The sequence below is a fragment of the Sturnus vulgaris genome, chromosome 2 (genome assembly GCF_052056855.1).
Source record: "Sturnus vulgaris isolate bStuVul1 chromosome 2, bStuVul1.hap1, whole genome shotgun sequence".
Lineage (NCBI taxonomy): Eukaryota > Metazoa > Chordata > Aves > Passeriformes > Sturnidae > Sturnus > Sturnus vulgaris.
In genome coordinates, this window is record NC_142244.1 from 47,223,805 (window position 1) to 47,247,520 (window position 23,716).

The 23,716-nt window shown below is 42.9% G+C and overlaps 2 protein-coding genes across 4 annotated transcripts in view; one reads left to right on the forward strand and one right to left on the reverse strand.

Annotated features, from left to right (window-relative positions):
• Positions 1-10,781, forward strand: part of ZC3H12C (zinc finger CCCH-type containing 12C) — a 45,024-nt gene extending 34,243 nt beyond the window's left edge. For all 3 annotated transcript variants that reach the window (XM_088159445.1, XM_014877628.2, XM_088159444.1), the window contains exons 4-6: positions 1,747-1,981; positions 2,864-2,970; positions 3,703-10,781. In XM_088159445.1, the coding sequence (XP_088015571.1) occupies positions 1,747-1,981; positions 2,864-2,970; positions 3,703-5,099 (1,739 nt within the window). In that variant the 3' untranslated portion in view covers positions 5,100-10,781. The remainder of the gene's footprint in view (positions 1-1,746; positions 1,982-2,863; positions 2,971-3,702) is intronic.
• Positions 10,782-18,521: 7,740 nt separating this feature from the next.
• The window catches only part of RDX (radixin), a 44,722-nt gene continuing 39,527 nt past the window's right edge, over positions 18,522-23,716 (reverse strand). The window contains exon 15 of the mRNA XM_014877629.2: positions 18,522-19,218. Within this exon, the coding sequence (XP_014733115.2) occupies positions 19,182-19,218 (37 nt within the window). The 3' untranslated portion in view covers positions 18,522-19,181. The remainder of the gene's footprint in view (positions 19,219-23,716) is intronic.

Sequence of the window (23,716 nt, forward strand, 5' to 3'; positions counted from 1 at the left end):
AGGCTAGAATTGACCTAGCAATGATCAGTTGTCTAGCAACGAGAAATCAGTTTTCCATGTGTCATCATGGACCCTGAAAATGGGAGGAAGATCAGAGCAGATTATTGTATCTTCTGTCAAAATACTTCATCTTCTATTTTCCTCTGAGGATGCAGGAAGCCTGTGTGCTACCAGGCACATAAAATACCTGGTGCTGACACTCTGTTTCCAGAGATACACACCTGAAATACGTGGCCAGCTGGAACTTTGAAAAAGCCCTAGATGACTAACATGGAGATGGTTCTAGACTCTTAGCATGCATGAGAAGCCTCTTGGACTAAACAGCAGCCACATCTTTCTTACCAGTACCCACCAGTTATCACATGGCAGATTTTTTTATTCTTTCTTAGCAGGGAAAATAAAATCACCTTCCATCTCACTCTCACTCATCATTTGGCACATTGTAGGGGTTTGAATACAAAACGGTTGTATTTCATTTAAAATCTTGTGTTTTTTCTACTAAGCAAATAAATGCTTGTATCAAATATATTTCTGATATGAAATATTAATGCTGTATTTCTCCCTGTTGGAATCTTCTTTTTTTTCCCAGATGGAACATGTTCCCTGTCAAGTTTCTTATTCTACAAAACAGTTGAGTTATTTGAAATCTTAAGCATTACTAATAGCCATGACTCATATTCACTATGCAAGCATCTTCTGCTGTTTCAGATGTTGCCTAGTTTTTTTGTGCATTTTTCTTTCATAGCTTGACTGCTCCAAGGACAGTGATAGGTAGGAGAATCAGCATAAGGGGTAGGTGCCCCAGTACTAGATACAGCCTCCTTCATAGCCTGAGGTCAGTCTTTCAAAGCTCCTTGGGATCTCCAGGTTCTACACAGGAAGAGGGAAAATAAAACACTTTTGAGATATGTGAGTGACAGATTGTGTAGAACAAGAAGGCATCAATAAAATGCTAAATATGCTTATTTAGAAGGATTGAAGAGAAATCTGTTTGGCTTTGATAAGAACTTATGTATAAATGTGTAGATCATGTTCAAGGAAAGATACACTCTAAACTATTAATGATATTAACAAAAAAACCGAACCAAAACAAACCACCACCATTTTTGCTGATGATTACAAAATGACATCTGATGTCTTTCTGGGGAGTGTTGTTAACATTTGTGGAGAACCTTGAGTGCTTGTACAGAATGTGGGTTTTCTAGTCCTTCTGTGAACCCCTTCCCTTGATGGGCAGAGACTTTCATACAACAGTCCCATTAATGTGAGCTACTGGAATTCTTTCAAAAGATGTTTCTTGCTGGATTCTACAAAGAGATGAAAAAGATCTGTCTTTACCAAGGAGCTCAATTAAGGGAAAATCGTGGCTGTACTTGGGTGTAGTCTTCATATTCAGAGGTGTTTAAAAAGACCCTTTCAGCCAGAGGAGTTTTGCACAGACATTTTGATAAAATGGTTTTTCTTTTGAGACACAGGAACATGAACAAGGTCTCTTGTGTTAGTTTTAGAGAAATGGTGTGGAGCAGGAGGTTTTGATTTGTTTTTAGGGTTTTTTGAATGTATTTCCAGCTGACTGCTAACTGTAAGTTCAGATATCATATGTGGGACACCTGCTGCACTATAACCATCTGAGACATTTCTAGTCCTAAATGCTTGGATTTTCTTCCTCAAGCCTAATATCTTTAGAGATTAAACAAACATTTTTCTTTTCTTTCTTGTTTGACTTTTGATTCTTATTCATTATAGATCAAGAAATCTTACGTAAATTAGAAAAGGAGAAGATTCTTGTGTTCACACCATCCCGGCGCGTGCAAGGGAGAAGGGTGGTGTGCTACGATGACCGGTTCATAGTGAAGTTGGCCTTCGAGTCAGATGGCATCATTGTCTCTAATGATAACTACAGGGATCTAGCTAATGAAAAGCCTGAATGGAAGAAGTTCATAGACGAACGCTTGTTGATGTATTCTTTTGTTAATGACAAGTAAGTCATTCTGTCTTCACATGTGCCACTAAAATAATTGAGGAAAGGACCGTTTGAAGATTTGTACAAATTTTTTATCTTACATCCAAATCATTAGGTGCATGTAGGAAAACAGGAGGAATAGCCAATCATGAACTTGGTCTTCTGATTAAAAGTACTTGAAACTGTTTTTGTAGCAACATTTTTATGTCTGTTTATACTATTTTTTCCTCTTTGATGTATGTTAGTGTATATTTGATGTATGCGATGGTATAATATTCCAGCTCTGTTGATATACTGGACCAATATTTCTGAGTGCCTCTGGTTAGACTCCTAAGTCCTAGAGTCACAGAAAAACCCAAGTTGGAATGAACCTCGGGGGTCTGTAATTCAACTGTCTGATTAGATCCATCTATAGTAACTGTGCCCCAGCCTACAGGTAACTGCAGTTACTGCTGGTGGCTTCTTGTTGTGGGAGGGACTCAGTGCTCCTCCAAGAAGGCACTTGTGTTGAGGTGCCTGAAGCTGATGCAAGAATCCTAGGTCATCAACACAGTTTTGCAAAGGTAGTAGTGGTGTTTTAAGAAATGGCTGGCAGGATTGCAGCCCTTACTTTTGAGATGGGTTGTTTGCAGCCCTGCTTTGCCACAAAGCATCAGCTGAGCTGGACCAAAGGTGTCTGTAGCAGTCTAGAGGTGCCCACACAGTCTGTTCCTATGACCTACCTCTAAGGCAGTACCTGCAGCAGAAAGAGGGCCTTCCAAATCTTCTCTCAAGGTTCCTGGATTTAAAAACAACAGGATGGCAGGTTATGGTGTAGCATAGCCATGAGGTTCTTGGTCCTTGCATGAGAAGTATGAAAAGGCTTGTTTGCTTCCATACTACTTTCTTCTTTCTTTATAGATTTATGCCTCCTGATGATCCTCTTGGCCGCCATGGTCCAAGTCTGGACAATTTTCTTAGGAAGAAGCCTATTGTGCCAGAACATAAGAAGCAACCATGTCCATATGGTAATTTGATTTAACCCATCAATTGTTATGTACTGGGACTGGGGACCAAGCTCCTGCTTTATTTTCACACTGCCAAAACTGTTTAAAACTCCTTAACATTGGTTTTAACGTTGTTGTCTTAGCCTGAGATGGGTTGAAATGCTGAGCTGATGGTTGAAACTGAAATGATTTTTTCATGTGCTACTTAAAAAACATTTCTGTCTACTATTTGAACTAAAAGAGCAACTTAATTAATCATTCATTGGAATAAATCCAAATCAACACCTAAATTCTGCAGGTTCCAGATGCCCTTTTCTAATCTCATGAGATACTGAGGTTTTCTTCCAGAAAGTTAATTGAGCTATCTGAAGTTTAGCAACTGAGCATTCCTACAGGCATCTTGACTGAGCTGACACCTGCTGGCCTTATGGCTGTGGGGATTCCCTGTTTAGTTTTCTGTCTGTATATTGCCTTGGCCTGACAAAGCAGGTGTGTACAGCCTCCCTGGCAGGGCCGTGCCCAGCTCAAAACGTGACTGGTAATGTTGGTCTGCATTCCCAGAGCACCAGCTGCAGGACATTACCACTGCCTCTTTTTTCCCCACAAAACAGGGGAAGAGCTCTTAGAGGACAACCTGTGTTGCACAAAACCAAATCTTGTTTGCAAGATCTTTCAAATCGACAGTAAAACTTCAAATGAGGGTCATTTCTGTTATTTGAAATTTTTAAAATCTGATTATGTTTGTATTAATAGGGAAGAAATGTACCTATGGACACAAATGCAAATACTATCATCCAGAAAGAGGAAATCAGCCTCAGCGATCTGTAGCTGATGAACTTCGTGCCATGTCTAGAAGCACAGCTGCCAAAACTACAAGTGAAGGAGGACTGGTAAAAAGCAATAGTGTTCCCTGTAGCACTAAAAGTGATGGCACTTCAGAGCTGAAGCGTGCTGCTCCAAAGAGGCAATCGGATCCTAGTATAAGGACTCAAGTCTATCAAGACTTGGAGGAAAAGCTTCCCACCAAAAACAAATTGGAAACCAGGTCTGTACCTTCTTTAGTTAGTATTCCAAGTTCGTCTGCTGGAAAACCCCAAAGTACTGCACCTTTAACTAACGGCCTTCCATCCGGAGTCCACTTCCCACCTCAGGATCAAAGACCACAGGGACAGTATCCTACAGTGATGATGGCAACCAAAAATCATGGAACACCAATGCCTTATGACCAGTATCCAAAATGTGATTCTCCGGTGGATGTAGGGTATTACTCTATGCTGAGCGCGTATTCAAATCTCAGTATATCTGGACCCCGTAGTCCTGAAAGGCGCTTCTCCCTGGACACGGATTATCGGATTAGCTCCGTAGCTTCCGACTGCAGCAGCGAGGGGAGCGTCAGCTGCGGCAGTAGCGATTCCTACGTGGGCTACAGCGACCGCTCTTACATGAGTTCGCCTGACCCACAGCTAGAGGAGAACTTGAAGTGCCAACACATGCACCCCCACGGCCGCCTTAACGCTCAGCCCTTCCTGCAGAGCTACCATGAGCCCCTCGCTCGGGTGCAGAGCTACAGTCACGAAGAACCAAAGCATCACCACAAATCTCCCATTCCGTATATGGCTGTGCACCTGCAGCACCCGGCAGTCAGCGCTCGTTCCAGCTGTCCGAACGACTACTCGGCATCTCAGAGCTCATCTCATTCAAAGGCGCTGCACCTGGGCAGAGCCCTGGTGTCCACCAGAATAGACAGCATTTCAGACTCACGCTTGTACGAAAGCTCTCCGCTGCGGCACAGAAAGCCTTACTCTGGCCAGGAAGGGCTGGGAGGCTGGGATAGGCAGAGTTACGGAGTGGATGCCTACGGCTACCGCCAGACGTACTCCTTGCCCAGCAACCCCACGCAGCCGTGCTACGAGCAGTTCGCCTTCCAAAGCCTTCCCGAGCAGCAGGACCAGCCCTGGCGCATTCCTTACTGTGGAATCCCGCAAGACCCCCCGAGGCTCCAAGACACCCGGGAGAAGGTTTACATTAACCTCTGCAACATCTTCCCCCCCGACCTCGTGAGGATGGTGATGAAGAAGAACCCTCACGTGACGGACGCTCAGCAGCTCGCTGCAGCCATCTTGGTGGAGAAATCTCAGCTAGGTTATTGAGAGATGACGCATCTTTGTGGTGTCTCGTAGTTTTCAGCTCAGCTCTAACGCTGAGGGAGGTTTGCTACAATAGCATTTGGGATCTCCTTCTCAGCAAGGAGGTTATATAGTAATCCGTTTATGTGAAATACTGTATCATGGAGTCTGTATGTATAGCCCCATGCATTGGAAGTACCAGATAACTTTTGTGTTCTAGTTTGAAAATTTTTAAATGGCTATTTTCACATCTGGAGGATGTTCCAGTTTAAATTAATATATATATATATATATATAAGAAAAAAATCTGTGGTCTCTGGTTATAATCTTTGGTGCATCAGGGGTTTATATGCAGCACTTTCTTAACATTGTTACATTTTGTTGGGATTTTTGGTTTCATTTTTTAACTTGCTGGATGCTTACCTTGGGCTGTGAGATACTAACCTGCAGAAAGAGGATTTTGCTACTTCTGGCAGGCAATTTTCAAGCCAAGTTTCTGAACTTTTTACACCACCACGAGTATGTCTGATGTATGTTTGTTTGTTTTTGTGAGGTTTTTTGTGCTGTAATCATCCGTTTGTAGAAAACATAGATTTACTACAGCACTGACTTCATTTTTTGAAACAAATAATTAAGTTACCAGTTAACAGTGAAATGGGTAACAATATATTGGTAATTTATAGTATGGCACTTTTCGTTGCTTTCTTTGTTTTGCTTAAATAGTTAAATGTTTTTTGTTGATGCAGTCAATTAGTAAGATCAGATGCAAACAGAGGAGGAAAATAACTTTTTTTTTACTAATTTATGGATATTTTAAAAGCCTTATTGCCTGATTTTCAAAGGTTCTGAGAATTTGCTGCTCCCTTGGAAGCTAAGAGAAACTGCAAATGCTCAGAACCACCCCAAATCAGGCTGCCCTGTTTCAGTTCCCGTGTGTTGTTACCCAACTCTGTATTTCTGGTCAGTAGATGGGGACCTGAAATCGTAGGGCCCTGTTTAGTTGTTTTTTATGTTTTTCCTTTGTATTGCTGCACAACTGTACTGGATAAAATATGCTTTTCATAAAATATTTACCTGTTTTTAAATGAATTTTATTATCTCAATGCAAGTTTTGTATTTAAGATACTGTTTGATTTTTCTTGCTATTTATCAAGGCTGGCCTGAAAAGGTTTTGTGTGTTCAGGATATGCAACATTTATTAACTGCACTATGGTAATGATATTGTAGCTCAAAATAATAACTTAAACTTTTTTTTCCTTTTTGGCTGGGGATGGGAGGGTTATGGGGAGAGAAGATACCATATGTGTTCCTGGAGTTAGTTTTTCGCTTTTTGCATTGTGTAGGCCTGATTCTTGCCACAAATAGTGTAGTTTTAGAAACAGACAAGCCAAGTCTGTTTTAGCATTAGTAAGGGATATTTCTGGTTTAAAGTCATGGGTTTTACTAGCACCTCTTAAGCTTTTATATATAAATATATGAAAAATAGAAATAGTTTTTGCAATTGATGTCAGATGTATTTCCATGACATGATCAGTTGCTGACAGTTTCAGGTTTCCATCCATTGTAACTATGTTCAGTGTTAAAAAAAAGTCACTCGTTTACACTATTACAGGTGATAATTTTGGTACACTTGCTGGAGTTTTAAGTAAGGCCCTGAAGAACCAGAAAGTACCTTTTACTGTTGATACAAATTGTATCTTTTTAACTGAGAACTATTTTGATTTGTAGATTAGAAACACAAATGTATAATTATAACTAGTCTTTTGGGCAACATTTTATCCCTTATTTAAAAATTAGAGTTTTCAGACATAGAATAGATTTAGGCAAGTAAAAGTAGGTATTTATTTAGGTGTCTGTCTCAGTTTCACATACTAAAAGGAAAAAATAAACTATTGGCATCTTCTTCCTTCTAAAATCTTTGTAGTGGGAGCTCGCTAAAATAAAGGTAAAATGCTGCCTGAAAATGATGTCCAAGCACCTTTGAATACGAAGACGTTTTCACTACTTGTGTGACACCATGTGTTGCATCAAGTAGGGTTTGGGTATCCAGTAAATGCTTCTAAAGAGCATTGTGCTATAGACATATCCAATAATCTGAACCATGTTCAGCAAACCAATTCAGGACGTGGTGCTCCTGCACTCAGCTTCTGCTGCCGGAGCGCTGCAGGTTCTGCCATTGCCTGTCCCCATGGCAAGGCCAGAGGGGCTCTACACCATCTGTCCTGTGTTGTCTGTTTAGGGAGAAGACCTCTTCACCTGTGGCAACAGTTTTTCCCTGGATTTGGTTGGTCACCATCCGTAGAGCATGTTTTAATGTAGAGGTTGATGCAGCGCTGACGCTGAGGTTTGGACTGGGAAATGGGTCTCATCTTAGTTGTACGCTAAGATTTGGTTAAATTGAATTACACTGAAGTACTACACCATAGTGTAGATGCAGCTGTTTTAATAATGCAATTATTGTGTTCGTGTTTTTGATGGGTTTCTACGTTTATTTTTAATGTAGGTATTTACCTTCTGCCAAAAGTTCAATTCCTTTAAGCATGAACTGAAACGTGTAATAGAAGTGTTTTGTGTTCTTTCCTGTGATGTGGGCACCGGGATGCTCCTGCCATGCACATGTCACAGTCTGGCCTAGGGCAGGGGCTCGGCAGGCTTAGCCATTGGGATATCAGTGCGAGGAGCTGTGCTGCCCAGGTCTGACATACCAGTGTCCATTGCCTCTGCACACAGCCAGGGCAGTACTGAATCCCCCAAAGGTGGTGATCACTAGGGAATTCTTGTGATAGGTTCTGTGCTTTGCACCCAAGCACTGAAAATGCTTTAAAAATGTAATTTGGTGGATTTTAATGTTGTGCAATGATGTGCTAGTTCCCCTTAGACTCGCTTATGTTGGGTAAAGGAAATTTACTGTGGACAAAATGTTTGCCTTGATGCTTCTTTTTGTTTTGCTGTGGTAACAGATGGAGGACTTGTGTGTGAACATCTCCATGATGAGATCAGTCTGTATATTTAACAGCTTTTTAAGAGTACACCAGTAACAAACACGGATGCAATGATACTGGTCAAATACTACCTTGTCTATGTAATTGCATTGATGCAAATAACTGAACTGTAACCTCCTGTGATCCTTAAATAGCAGAGGTAATTCAGTGATACTGAATTACCAGTATTGGCCCCAGCTGAGCACCAGAGATGCAATGAAGGATTTAGTACCTTCAAGTTAGAGCTGTCCCTCAGCTGAGAAGAGGGCAAAACTTCCCTTTGTCTTCAGTACTTGAGTTGTTTTGATACTTAGCAGAAACTCTGTATTTTTAGATAAAATCCCAAGCTGATATAACTGCATCAGTAATAGTATATAGATATACAGTATTTTTAATGCACATACATTAGGCATCTGCCCACAACTGTCTTCAATTCAACGTGTTTCAAATATTTAGAGTTTTTAAGAGTGTCATGTAGATAACTAACTTTGAGCTAAATATGCCCAGGCTATGACAGTATTAATCACTTTGTTGTTTTTTTATTTTTTCAAATATATGTAATATATATATATTTGTATATATACACACATATATTTGGTGCGTGGGTTTAAGACACTGCTAATGATCTGAGGTAAGATCATACCTTTCCAGGTGTCCCATTTTCTTTGGTATGTCTGAATTGTAGCTTGGTCCTCTACTGCAGAGCAGCTCTGGGGAGAGCCAAAAGCCTGATGTGTTTGTGTGATGCCCCAGAAGAGAAGAGAAGAGAAGGCGTGCAGGGCTGGGGAAGCCCTCGAAGGAGATTGTGCAGCCTCGGCAGGTGCAGACTGATGCTGAGATGTCGATGAACTTCTGCTGTGAAAGTTGTAGCTAATGGTGAACACCTTTCCAAAAATATCAAAGCTGTGGGTGTAAACCAGAGTACCTCACTTGGAAGGGGACACTGGGAGCGTTTGCCCCAGCAGGGTGAGCGCCAGAGGACTGAATGCCTTGGGTGAGAGATACTGCAGCATCTTGCCACAGTAAGAGACTACCAAAACATTTACCAGTTTTATCAGTTGATGGTTTGACCAAGGTATTTTCAATGTGTAAAGCTTGAAAAATGAGACACGATGCTTTCCGGCTCTCTGGAGCATTTAGAAAAATACCCAACTGACTTTTCATTGCTACTGAAAATTTAAAATACTGTGCAATTAAAAAGACCATTAAAAAAGAAACTTAGAAATTATTTATTTTTATTTACAGTGTGACTTGCTAATTTATTCCTTGCATTATAAGGCCATGGTGGAATGCCGTTTGTTGAAGTTTTTTTATCATAGGAACTAAAACTGCTGAGAAGAAAATCCAATAGATTTAAACTTAAAATTCTATGGCCTTGTTTTGTTTTCTGTAAAAGGGCTGAGGTTTTATAAATGTCAAATCACGTTTTATATACTTTGTAAATTTTAGAGAGGCATAGTTTAAGAATTTTGTTCAAATTAAATATGGGCACATTGTTTAGACTAATCATGTAACTAAACCTAGAATCACCTGTATTAAATGGTTTTTCCAATTAACCTTTTTCTCGGTAACACGAGAGATGTTCAAATTTCATCTTTAGATGTTCTAGAATACATTTCTGAAGGTTTCATCAGAAGCTGCTGACCTAGGCACCCAATCACAAGGGAAATTCACATTTGCATAGGAAGCATCCTTCAGAATGCTGTGTTTTCGTTGCCATGCAGTACAGGGAAAGTCTCTCAGAGATGTTTATAAAGGCACTGCCACATACCACGTGTGGTTCATAGTTATCAGTGTGCTTGAAATAATTTTCCACCTTCCATTTTCAGGTCTTACAGGGTCATAACTTGTGCTTGGAGTGTTTTTTACTCTGTCTACTCTTGAAGCTAAATGTTTGCAATAGTTCTCGTTCCGTCTCACACTCGATGGCCCTGGGGGGCCCAGTCTCCCAAACACTGACACTATGCCTGACTTCAGCAGAAGCAGAGGTGTGGGCTGGTGTAGTGATGTGAGAGAAGACCTGAGTCAGACTGGTGTGTGTGAGTGCAGCTGGGCTGGGACCTCAATGAGCACAGCTGGAGAGCCGCCTCCTCCCAAGCACAGGGGAGATCTCGCTGGTGCTGACAGGTCATTTGGCCAGGATTGTCCTTTGCAGGCACTGGGGACACCTACAAACCAAATTCACTTAGGTGTTCAAGCACATCTGTCCTCTGTTTTTCACAACAATCTACTCTTAGCCTTATAAAATAAAACCTCTCTGCTTTTTTTTATAGAACAACCTATTTTCTTTTGGTCTCAGATAAATTAACCATGTGAGATTGGATGGTTGGTTACTTCTTATTTATCTAAATGACATTCTTAATGAAACTGAAATTTAAAAATTGCTTTCCCAGCATACAGTAGAGTATCCTGCAAGGAAGCAATGCAGATACAGCAGCAATAATTGTATTTTGTAGCTCTTTTCCCAGTCGTTATCTCTGTATTTGTATATAGGTGAGATTTTAATATTGTCCTAAAGTCTGCTCTGGCAAAACCATTAGTTAAAAATAATGTTTGGGCTACTTGATAAAGCGATTGTCAAACTGGCTCTTCATTCCTTCACTGGTTGTTCTGTACTATTTCTGTGATGTGACTATTCACATCTTAAAACCACCTTTAAACCATACAAAAAAACATGTACATGGATTCTGCTTTTAGTGAAAAAAATAAAGATTAATTTTCCTCATTGATGGGCTGGTTTTGTTTCATAAAAAAAAATCTCTAGAACAGTTAGCAGTGAGTTATAGACAGCTTTGTGTTCCTTCTTGCACAAAACCTGCAAAAAAACTGCTCACTTTGAGTTAACTGGAACAGTTTCAAAAATAGAATCATAGAAAGATTTGGTTTAGAAGGGACCTCAGAGATCATCCAGTCCCAACCCCCTTGCCATGGGCAGACACCTTTCACTGGACCTGGTCAACCTGGCCTTGGACATCACCAAGGATGGAGCATCCACAGCTTCCCTGGGCAACCTGTTCCAGTACCTCACCATTGTCACAGTGAAGAATTTCTTACTAACATCTAACCTAAACTTGTTTTCTTTTAGTTTAAAGCCATTGCCCCTTGTCCAATCTGCCCATACAAAGAGTCCATTTCCCTCCTTAGGATCCCTTAGGATCAAAGAAGGTGCTATAAGGCCTCCCAGGAGCATATCTTCTCTGATCATCTCTGTGACCCTCTGGACTTGCTCATACAGGTCAACATCTTTCTTGAGCTGAGAACCCCAGAGCTGGACACAGCAGCATTGCAGGTGGGGTCTCACAAGGGCAGGATCCCCTCCCTCTCCTGCTGGCCACAGGCAGGATACAAGTGGTTTTCTGGGCTTTGAGCACACATTGTTGACTCCTGTCCAGCTTCATCCACAAGAAACCCCAGATGTCCACAGGGGTTCTTTCAGTAAGTTCTCCTGGTCTGTACTCATGTCCAGGGTTGCCCTGACCCAGGTGTAGCACCTTGCACCCTCTGGATGGCATCCTATCCTCCGGGTATGTCAGCTGCACCACCCCACGTGGTGCAAACGCTGCGGGTGCTGTCAAGATATTAAAGAGCACCAGTCCCAGACAGAGCCATGAGGGACACCACCCATCACCCGCCTCCATCTGGACATTAAGGCATTGACCTCTGGCTGCATCAATCCAGCCAATTCCTTATCCCCTGAACAGTCCAGCCATCAAATACACAACTCTCTAATTGAGAGAGAAGAGTGTCATGTGGGACCATACAAAAATATGCCTGATTATAGATTATCAGTTCATTTTAATGTAGTAATTTGTACTTAATAGGCTCTTTCTCTTCATTTTGCTTACCAGGAAAAAAGCTTCTGGGGTTAAGAAGATACATCAGTCATTTAGAGTTGCAAATTTTGGATTTAGACACTGTGCCAGTGGACCTAGGTACTGCTACATATTTCTTTTTCTTCCATTGCATAATTGTTAGTGTGGCCTAGCTCTGAATACCGCAGGGGTAAATAGAACAGAACAGAATATAGAATAGAATAGTTATGAACTATTCTAGTGAGTGCAAGGATTCAGGAGAAGGTGCTAAAACTGTGATAAAGTGAGTCCTCAAAATACACAGAACTGTTGAGTTGTAATTTTTCCAAATTGCATTTGCCTGGCTAGGCCTGGTAGTCCAAACGTGCTGGGACCCTTTTACTTCCAGTTGCGGGCACAGGAGCATCCTGACAGCCCTGCAATGAAGAATGAAGTGGGGTGATATGAATGCAGATAAAATGAGTGGTTGTCCTAAAAAATGAAGGAACAACATAGTGTTGCTCTTCATTCGTTGTGACCACTCTCAGTTTCCTTAATGCAAGTGTTTTGCACAGCTGTGAAGGTGCTGTTCCACTGCACCCAGCCTGAGTGTATCATCCAGCTGTGCGTCCTCTCAGGGCAAACAGCCACTGGAGTGAGACATCAAGGTCCCTCCCCAGCTGATGGCAACACTGCAGCAGTGAACCTCTGGGAATGCTGACCTCCAGACTCATCATGGTGAGCTCAAACCAGACCGATCATCATGGCAGCAGAGTGGAGAAGTGATGGGAAGCTGTATGTGTAATGCAAGGGGTGGGAAGCACTTCCCTGGCTCCTGGGGGAGGTGGCCCAGCCCGGGAGATGGCACTGATACACTGCTTGGCTTGAGGTGGTGGCTCCTCTGCAAGCTCTGGTGTGAGGCTGCTTGGCCTCTAACAGACCAGTCTGTGTTTGCATTGCATTTTTCTGATCTGCTGATGGACACTGAGCACCTCTGCTGCCTCGTTGTCAGAATTCAGGCTGGGGCAGTGCTGGCCCAGATGCTCCCATTGCCTCCAGCTCAGCTGAGCCCTTATATTCGTCACATGGAAATACATAATTTTTCTGAATTATGCTGTTTGAATTTTCATAGCTACTTTTCATTAAACCAGTGCTTAGAGCTTCAGCAGAAAGGAATCTGAGAGGATGATCACATCTCTGGTGGAGAGAGATGGATCAATGGTCTGAGGTGAGGTTTCCTTGGCTGTTGATCTGCACAGCCCCAGAGCTCCTGGTTCCTTTGGCCAGGTGCTTAAAGTCTCTAAAGTATTTTTGTTGTGTCACTGCATGATGGATCCAGAAACCTTCTATTTGCAGTAGATGAGAAAATCAAATAACATCTCCTGTGTACTTTCCTTTATTATTTTTAAAAGTCATATTTTTCACCTGGCAAGAAAATGCAGTACCAGAGGGCAAAAATCCCTCAAAGCACAAGTAAAGGAAGGGTTCACTTTATGGGCCCAGGGCTACAAATCACTTCTGCTGCATTTCCAGGCTGAGCAGAGCTGTCTCATGATGCTCTGTCCTGCTTCACTTGCTCTACAGCCTCCACTTCAGCAAGTTGTGTTGCTTTCCCTCCAAGTCCCTATTCCCTCAAAGGCATTGCTTAGGGCAAAAGGAAAGGAAAAACCACATCAATAATTTCAGATGCAGAAGAAACTGACAGTGCGGCTTACACTATGCTGTTCCAAAGCTCAGAACTGTAACTCCTGAGAGCTGAGGAGCACGTGGTGGGGTTGGGTGGGTGACCAACTACAGCCATCAGCTCATTGTCCCTGCAAAGAGTGAGAGGTAACAGGGCCTGGGTCATGTCCAGAGTTTGGACTGTAAGACCAGTACAAGATGGAACAAACCTTTATCTGTTACTAAGTTGTTTGGCACACTGAAGTTATTTTCTAAAAAATAGTTACCACTTCCCTGGTTGCATTGTTCACTTCCCTGACTCTCAACTGTAGGATGCTCCAGCTCTTGAGCTGTGGGATGCTGGGTGACCATCATGCTCCTCTCTCCTGCAAGGGGGCCAAGCACCCCCAGAGCCCAGCTTCCAGCCACAAGTGCTTGTAAAGATCCACCCACTCTGTTCCACACCAGGTGTTCAGCAGCAGCAGCAGCAGCGTTAAACACTGGGGGAACTGTAACTCCTGTCTTCAGTGAGACCTCACAGCCACGACCACGCTTACACTCATTGCTCATTTCTGAAGAAACTGGTGTGCTGGATAATTAAGAGTTATAAAGCCACAATTTTGATTTGCCATGGTGTTTCTTCATAGATGATTTACTGGCACAGGTTGAATCTCAGTTTATCAGATTGCTTCAAGAATGGCAAATGCAGCCTTTTTTTTTTCTCAAAACTTCAAGCTGCTGGTGTTTGTATAATCTGTTTTGGTTCCATTGGATGGTGCTCCTACCACCACCTGAGGCTTGTCCTCTGGAGCTCTGCTTTCTCCCTTGGGCTGATCAAGGACTATGAGTTTCACCAATTCAGTCAATTCTCTAAATTCCATGAGATCTGCCTACATCACCTGCAGGGCAGGCCTGAAGATCCTGTCACCAGTTCACAAATTTCTCTTGCAAAAGCTCTAACAAAATGCCTGTGAGCCTGGCAGGCATCACAGCAGCCACTGATGCAGGTTGAAGTGTTGTGACACTGGAGATAAAAGGGCTCTGTCACTCATCCTGGAGCTGAAACCTGAACTTGACAAACTGCATGACCTTGTCTGGAGAAGCTAAGGAGAGGCTGCTGTACAAACACACAGGGATGCTCCTTGCAAGACCATTTCCAAGCAGGACAAAGTGTCACTTGGACTGCTCTGGGCAGAGCCTCCAGCCTCTCAGGATCTTTGAGCTCATTCTGTGCTGAAGAAATGGAAAGGACATTCAGAGACTTTGTGTCCCAGTGCATAAACTGCCCCCTTTGCTGTAACTGTAAAGAAAAAGCTGGCACAGAACTGGGCACATTATGAGCACACGCATTAAATACCACCATCATCTTGCTCCTCAGTGTCACAGCAGAGGACAGGACCTGTGTTCAGTAACCTCAGCACCCACTCCCGGGACACCTGGTGTGGCAGAGCCAGCAGCATAAGTGCTGAAAAATGGTTGAAGCTGCCTCCACCAACCGGCTTTGTCACACACCCTGTTTCACTCAGCCTTCCCAACAGGCTCCCACTGTGCTACAACCAGCACAAGGAGCTGCTGCCCTGCATTTCCCTGCCCATCCCTGGGGACACGTCTAACCCACAAGCCTGTTCGAGGAGAGCTTGGGAGAAGCGTCACGCTGAGGAAGACTTGCGTAAATCCAGCTGGTAGGAGACCCAGGAGATGAGTCCTCTAGGAGCAGCTGGGTGCTGGGACACACGTGAGCGCTCGGTGGCAGTGGTGCGGAAGATGTTCTGGTGCCACTCCATCTGATGGTCTCCATAGCAACAGTCGGCCTTTTTCTTTCCCAGCCGAACTGCCAGGAGCAGCAGGTAGATATGACGGAAATTCAACGCTGCTATTAATTTACATGAGCTGGGTGAAGCGTAAGCAAGAGGAGTGTGGGGGATAAGGAGCTGGCAATGCTCTCCAGGCAGGTTCCTTACGCCAGCCAGGCTCACCTTACAGAGATCCCCAGTTGCACCCTGGAGCCAGAGCTGCAACAGTGGTTTGGGTGACCCAACATTCAAGCCCTCAGGAAGTGGCTTGAAAGGGGGAAAATTGCATTGGGATCTGGCCAGGGCGCCCGGGAGAAGGAATTTTTGGGTTTCATCCAGCTCTACAAAACCTTCAGGCATGCACAAACCTGGATTTTAACTTATGTTTTACCAATTTCAGGAATAGAAAGTCTATGTGTCCCGGTGGGGGGAAAAAAAAAAGTGAACTGAATTCAGTAACAGAGCTCCCTGTCTCAGGCAGTGTTTTGCTACCTGCTCTCCCACTGCAGCCACCTGCAGCAGATGTTGGGGACTCTGGCATGAGTCACAAGTTTGCAGAGTGCCTATAACCACAGAGCTGCTGGGGCTCAAACCCACTTAAACATTTTGGGTTTTTTGGGAGGTGCAGACCATGGTGATCCTCAGTCCTGACCTACCCCCAGTGTTCTGCCCTGGTCACGGTCACAATGGTGAGGAGAGGCAGATGCTCCAGGAACTGCAGAGAGGGATAATGTTTGTTTGTTTATTTAATACCTGATTAAATGAGCTTCCCTTGGTTCCTCTGTGACAAAGTGATTTAATAAATGCTGAAACTCTGCGTACACAGGATGAGGCAAAGCTGTTCACAGTTGGCATGAGCTACATCTATAGAATTATTTCGGAAAAAGAAAAACGTCAGCACGATAAAAATGGAAAGTGTTAGTGTGCCATGTGCTGCCAGGAAATGGGGCTGCTACCCTATTCTAAACCTGGATCAAACTTCTAACGAAAGTTAACTTGTTCACCCCACCTTTTAACATTTAAAACTATTTTAATGGAATACTCGCCCCTAGCTTAGGGCCACCAAGTGCTGCTGTAGGAGGCAGGCAGGCTTCCACTCACTAACTCGTCAGTGCACACCAACTACGGAAAGCCAAGCGGCAGAGAACTTCAGTCAGACCGTCACAAAAACTGGAAGAAACCCCCAGATGGCTGCAGGTTTACAACATTGCCCTCTGCAGTCAGGGCAGTGAGGTGGCTGAGCTACGAGACTCAGGGTGTCTGTACCCCAGTGACTGCTTGCCCACCTGGCCAGGGCCACCTGCAGCAGGCACAGATGCAGAGACCACTGGTGAATTTAGAGGAAAGACCCAGGATGAACTGCAAGGAGAAGCAAAGCTGCTGGCCAGCCATCAAGTGTGAAAATAGCATGGAGGAGAGAGGGACAAGGAAGGACACCACCATTTCGAGTGGCAATTAAGTTGCTTTCTACCTTACAGACCAGGTACCGCTCTTTGATGCCAGCCATTCACAGGCACGATCGAATTCACTCTCTCCTTCCCTGCAGGACAGCATTTTTCATCATACAACATTTCAGACAGACCTTTACCTACAGGTAAATACCAATCTGCAATTCCAATAACATCCTCACCAGGGCCAAATCCTGACAGCCCCGGAGTTGACTGAGAAACCCCCTGCGTCGGACCAGAGGCAGGACCGCACCCCTTCCCCTTCCCCCCAGGGCAGACTGTGACCATTTTCAGCCATTTCGGCTCATCCACAGCGGCTGCTGCAGCAGATCAAGCGCTGTTCCCAGCCTGGGTCCTCCAGCAGCTGCCGGGGGAGAGCTGCCATCCTTCCCAGCCCAGCTCCTGCTGGCTACTGGCAGCAGGTGCGAACCGGCATGTTCCAGCTAATGAGCCGCCAATCCGACCTGTCAGAGCCAGGCCAGCCCAGTTTGAGCAACGCTACAATCAACAGTGAGAGGGAGCCCATAGCTTTCTCTATATCAGCACCTCTATTTTCCTGTTTCTGTTTTTAAACCTGGTTGCTATTTAAAATCTTCATCTTGCCCAATTCCCCCTCCACCAGAGAACTTCAACACTGACTAAAGAAGCTTAAAAGCATCCTAGGCAGCAAGGGCAGCACTAGACAAAACCCTCAACTACATTTTGTGGTGGTACTGGAGATATATTTGCATGAAAGGGTCTTACTACCTTTAACTGTTGGTACCTGAAGCAAGCACAGTGCTAAAGAAGGTAGCTCCAAGCAGCAGCTAGTGCAGAAACACTTGCTAGACATAAAACTCAGGGAGGCCACTGTGCCTTGGCCCCCCCGAGCACCAGGAACGTCTCTAAGTCCCTACATGGGTCATGCAGGGAGAGGGAGGCTGCAGAAACAATTTTTAATAATCACTCAAGTGCTGAGCAAGCCAGTCCCAAGACCCCAGTGCTGGTGCCTATGTGTGCAAATCAGACCCTGAAATTCCACAGCTTTGGATTTTATATTCCACTCGGCATCCTAAGCCCAAACCTTGTCTTCCAAGGGCTGAGCCAGGGTCTTGCATCAGCTGCTGGTGTGCCAGTCAGAGGCAGGAGAGGCTTCCTTCTCGACAGCCCCTGTCTCTGCAAGGGTTTCAGCAGGAAACTGGCCATGACCCACCGCCCACCCTGCCCACCTGCAGTCCCGAGGTGAGGGGATGCGGCTCCAAATCCTGCCAGGATGGAGGGGCACACAGCCAAGCCAGAGGCCTACAGGAGGCACAGCAACAAGGCAGGTCGCAGGTCCATAGGACCTTGCAGAGCCCCGGGGCAGCTTCTTCCTTGGGCAGTTATCACCCAATGATTTGGGGCACACGCCGGAGGCTTTGGCAGCGCTGACACTGGCACAGTTCCCGGTGCAGGAGCCATTGTGCAAGAAGGCACTGCAACGAACACAAAGCTCACTCTGAAGAATATACCAGGGTTTGGTATATTCCCAGGGGGTGCTAGCTGGATTTGAGAATAATTCGGGTGTCTATCTACTCAGTTAACAGCTTCCTTAATTACCAGTTGTCTTTTTCCTTCAAGAGTAACCTATTCTTTGTAAATAAAGCCTCTCATTAGCTTACCTGGTCATAGCACAAGGTATTTACCTGGAAACTCCACTTTGGATTGGTGCTACAAAATGAATTAAAACTTCTCTGAGAAATGAAAGAAAATCCACTAGCATTGATGATCAAATGAATAGTGATTCTTTGGATGAACGTTAAAACCCATTTATTCAGGCTTTTGTGCAAGGTGCACAGTCCAGCAGTTATGTACACACAGTATGCACATCCTGACAGCATACAAAAAGGCAAGGAGCAACGGGTGCTTACACTGGGAAAGTATGTACAGACATATTAAACCGGGATTTTTACATTAGAAAATTATCTGACACTGTTTAGTTATCATCAAGGTTATTAGAAATTGTGTAGAAAACCAATAAAACTTGGAAAGTATCTACTGTTATTTCCCTTTACCCAGGCTGGATACAAGTCAGGCTTCCCACACTACATCACTTGTGGACAAAGCCTGCAGGACGCCCCAAGCACTTTGGAGGGTCACATTACTCTAGCACATCCCATTACAAGTTAAAGATTAACATATTAGTATTATTTCCTGTTTTCCTGGAAAGAACAACAGCTTTAAATACTTTAAATGGCTAATTTTCTCCTGGGAAAAGACAACAAAGGAAAGATTTAGAGACCATGAGAGAATCCAACAGTAATGAAATGTTTTAACAGCACTTCCTGGTCCTTCCAAAAACTCTTCACAGACCAGGCACCTAATTTAAAGCACTGTACACTGTCCAGATTTACAGAAGTGCAATAGCAGGCCTTGGCAGACCCCAGGTCTTCTGCAGATCTTTACCTTGCTCCTATCCTAAGGGTTGCAAGAGATCGTACTTTTGTAACCTGCACAGAAAGACACAGAGAGATCAAACAGATTTAGCAAAAAGATACTAAACAATAGATAGAAATATGCAGCAACATCATAAGAGCCATACTTCACTTCCTATACCTATTCCACATTTAATTTCTGACTGAACTTTTCCCCTAAGGTGTCAGCAGAATGAGGAAGCATCAGAAACCCATGATTCTTGTGGCCAAGGCACCCAGGGACCCCCAGAACCCATCTTCACCGACTTTCAGCTTGAGGAGCAGGTCCAACTCTCTATGGACTCTTCTATGAGAATTTATTGCACACAGCAGTTCAGTTTTGGTATCAAATTTTAGCATTACAAAGAACCTAACTGAAAATCCACCCAGGGAGTAGTTTTAAAGGACCAATCCGCTCTTGCAGGTAAGACAAACTACATGTGAGTGCAACACAGATCACGTTAAAACTGCTCCCAAAGATGGCTGAAATAAAATGCCTTGTGCACAAATACACCAAATATAGAACGTATTTGTAGAACATTCAATCACAGCCAGTATGATTTCAGACATTTTCCTTTTAGCACAGCACTTGTGCTGTTTGCTGTGTAAGTTCTGGAGTTCAGTTTATTCCGTTTGTTCCTTTGCATGAGCCTTTTCCTCCAAAAGGTGAGGACAGCATAAAAAATCTCTCTCAAATTTATTTCGCTCCTAAAGTTTAAAGTTCTCTGGTGGAAATCTTTACAATGAGTCAAAACTTACTGAGTGGAAACACGTTTCAAAAAACATTGTTTAAGTGGCTTGAAAATTGCTCTCTTTCTGGAAAATTACTCCCTTTAAATATATTATGACTAGGCAAACAATAATCAGTATTTTATATTCAACCTTCCTATGTGAACATTCCTTTGTTGTGAACATTCATTCTGATTGTTTTAGAGAAAGAAACACTTAATCTGTAAGTAGCAATACATCATAATAATCTGCAAAATTAATCAGGAAAAACAGTAAATAACCAGATTCTCTTTGATATTAGTAAGCATAGGGAATAAGCAGCTATTCAAAAGAAAGAAGCCTTCAATAGCTTTTTTTTTTCATTTATGAGTGCAGGTACAGCATGTAACGTGTAGGAACATCAAAATTCTATACCACAGTCTGTTTCCCTCACAGATAATTTTCTGGTACAGAAAGTCAGCAAGAACTTCCAGGGCTTGGACATAAGCAAATAAGGCATGTGGTTAAGACTGGTGTTTTAGCAGTCTGACAGCAATTCCTGGACATGGGTGGGGAGAAGAAAAAGGTTTCTGTCAGTGAGTGAAACTGTAGGTGGGGAAGGCACCACTGAAACCAGTGAAATGTTTCCTGGTACTAAGAGATCTCCAGGAACAGCTAGCTGGCTTTCACAGGTGGCTAAAATCAAACATGCAGATAAGGAGAGATTTTGAGATAAAGAACAAAACTGAACCATATTCACTCTGCCTGCTGTGGTATTTTTTTAAATCGTATTTTAAACACAGTTTTAAAAAGTCTCATTTTTAAAACTATTCAAGATCAAAGTTCCTGTAGCAACTTGTACATTTCACTTTAATACAGCCATTACAAGGCCTGATGCCACATGCTGTATTAGAAATCTCCAGTTTAACCATGCTAGCTATATATTTTTTATCTATATGTGCATATATATACGTACATATAAATTATCAAGCTAAGTTAAGCACAAAACAAAGCATGATACTTTTCCCTCAGAAAATACTTTCTTCCATTAAGCTCCAGATTGCAAAGATAATTTCGGTGTCATAGGCAAAACATAATTTAACAAAATTGCTGGAGAGGGAAAAAAAACATTTTTACTCTTAAATTGGTGGAATAAGCTACAACAGAAATAATTGAGGGAAATATGGCTGAAGAATGATTCAATATTTTCTTCTGTAGTGCTCTCAAAATAATCCAGCAAGTACAAACAAATTAAAAGCCAAGTGAGTTTTAACAAAGTATTTTTCTACCATGAAATTAGTTTGAGAAGTCTACCTTGCCATACTTAGCTGCCTGCCTCCATTTTTCACCTTGAGTCTAAGGTCTAATTAGTCAAAGTGCAACATACTTTTTTGCTAGGACTTCAGGCTTAAACTTACTCTCACAATGTCTTTAGTAATTATGCAACATCTTCCTTCCCTGTCTTAATTTGCATTCTCATATTGAAACAAAGTTATTTAATTGCATTGAAGCTCTCAGTGATGTAAACTGAAATATGTTCTTCAGATTAAATAAAAGGCATTAAATAAAAGACACATTAGCAAGAAGAAAAAAAAAAAAAAGAAAACAACAAAACGAAGACAAGCCCAAACGAAGCAGTAAAGCAGCAAAGAGAAGTGAGATGTAAGAACGAGTTCAAAGAAGACTAGGAGAAGCACATATGAAAGGGCCATCCCAAAGCATACAGAAGCCACTGCTAGAAAGAAGCAGAATTCCAGAATTTATTTTCATGGCCCTCTATTCAAATGAACAGAGACAGGTATTTTCCCCCCACACCTACCACTTTATTACAGACAGGGCAGGCTGAAGAACCATGGGATACCTGACTCCTGCTCTCAGGTATCTGTGCTTATACTACAGAGTTCAGCTTTTACAAGAGTGACCTGCAGACAAGGTTCAAGCCAGACAGGAATATAACAAATACGTTTTATTTAGGACTCCACAGGAAAAGCCAACTATTTCATGGCTGCTTTTTTTTTTTTTTTCTGTTTATTTTTACATCCAGGACACCTGTTGGGCAGAGAAGCAAAGCTGCAGCACTATGAGTTGTGCCTGACAGCTCTGCTGTTTGAGCAGGAATAATAATCCCGCTCCAGTGCTTTCTCCTGCCTAGTCCAGACACCCAGATGAGCTACACAATGAAAGCACAGAACTTCTCTCTCCCACATGCTCCCTTGTGCACATGAGCAGAGCTAGGCTCAAAGCTAAACCTCATGGGTATAAACACCATGATTCAGATTCTACATTAAAACATTTTTTTTCTGACATTTTCTCCAGAAAGCTACCAGCAATTATCAACTAGACAAAACAATTATTTATGCTATAAGGTGGCATATGCCATTCATGTCTGATAAGAGAACATGCACCCAAAATAATCCAAAGACTATTTTGAGAAGCAGCAGTAATAGTTCTAAATTTGAAGATGATGAGTTCACTGGCTTTGCTGAAAACAACACTAAGATCCCAAATGCAGTAGAAGAGCGAGCTGTTTCCAAATGGTATGGAAAAGTACAACTGGCACTGAGCATCTAGATAGATGCCCAAAACACTGCTCACAAGAGAAGAGATCCAAGAATTCAAAAGGTGAATTAAACTGACAAAACACTATCAAGGACATGAAACAAACATTGGAGTGCTGATTAATGGTGTGAAGGTTTCTTATAATTTTTAGATTTTTCTTCTGATGTGCAAACAAGGTTGCCTGAATCTCAAACACTGAATCTGCTCCCTTGGTAATAAATGAATTTGTTCCCAGTAATAAAGGCAGCAGCAGGATTGAGTCATCTGTGTATTCTGGATGTTATCTTTCAACTTTGCTGAAGACTGAAATGCACTAGGCAGAAAAGTTTTGAGCCTTAGTCTCAATGCAAATGAATCTCTTTTTGGCAACACAACTGCAATTACCATATTCACAGAGATTATTAATTAATCAGATATGCTATTTGAATAAAAGTGTGGCTCATTGATATTTTAAGAAAGCATTTGACACAGCAGTCAACTATTCACCATAAACTCAGTTTAGCAGAATGTTACTGAAGCCACAGATTAAGAAGTTAAATACTGTATCAGGTTTAAAGAAGAAATTGAGGGTGAATAAGAGGTGTGAAAGCTGAGGCTGTAGGGAGCTGTGGATACAAGATCCGGGGAGCTGAGTGTAGGCAGCCGCAGGGCTGTGGAGCAATTACTGTTTCACAGGGGCACACATGGGTTTCGTGTTGCTGGAACAAGCAGTGGGGCAGCAGAACCCTGCATGTGCACGGCTCCTGGCACTGCAGAAACGCGCTGGGGCAAAATTACCACACTGCAGAGGAAGTTAAAACACAGAGGCCAGGCTGGGAACACGTGGCCTTAAGAACTCCAAGACGTTTTAGTGCTGGGCAGCAGGCTTTCTAAAAGCCTTCAAATAATTGCAACTCCTCTTCTGTAAATAAGGTAGCTTAAAAGCAAACAAAGAAACAAACAAAAAAAAAAACCAACCCAAAACAAATAAGCAGAAAAAGCAATGCAATTGTCCTACCTCTGAGCTTGATTTCTTTTCACCTGATCCACTTATCCAGAGCACAGGAAAACATTAACTCTTATGCACACGTGCATTAGGAACATTTGCACCAGCCAGGCCGCCTCCTTTGATGTGCATTTCCATCTCCCCTCGTTTCTTCTGCTGCCTAAAGCCTACTGCTGTGAATAGAAACACTCTTGACATATTATTTCCAAAAGCCAATATAAACACCTCATGGAATACCAGCAATTCAAAATGCTCCGTTTCCTCCTGCTAACTTTGTCATTC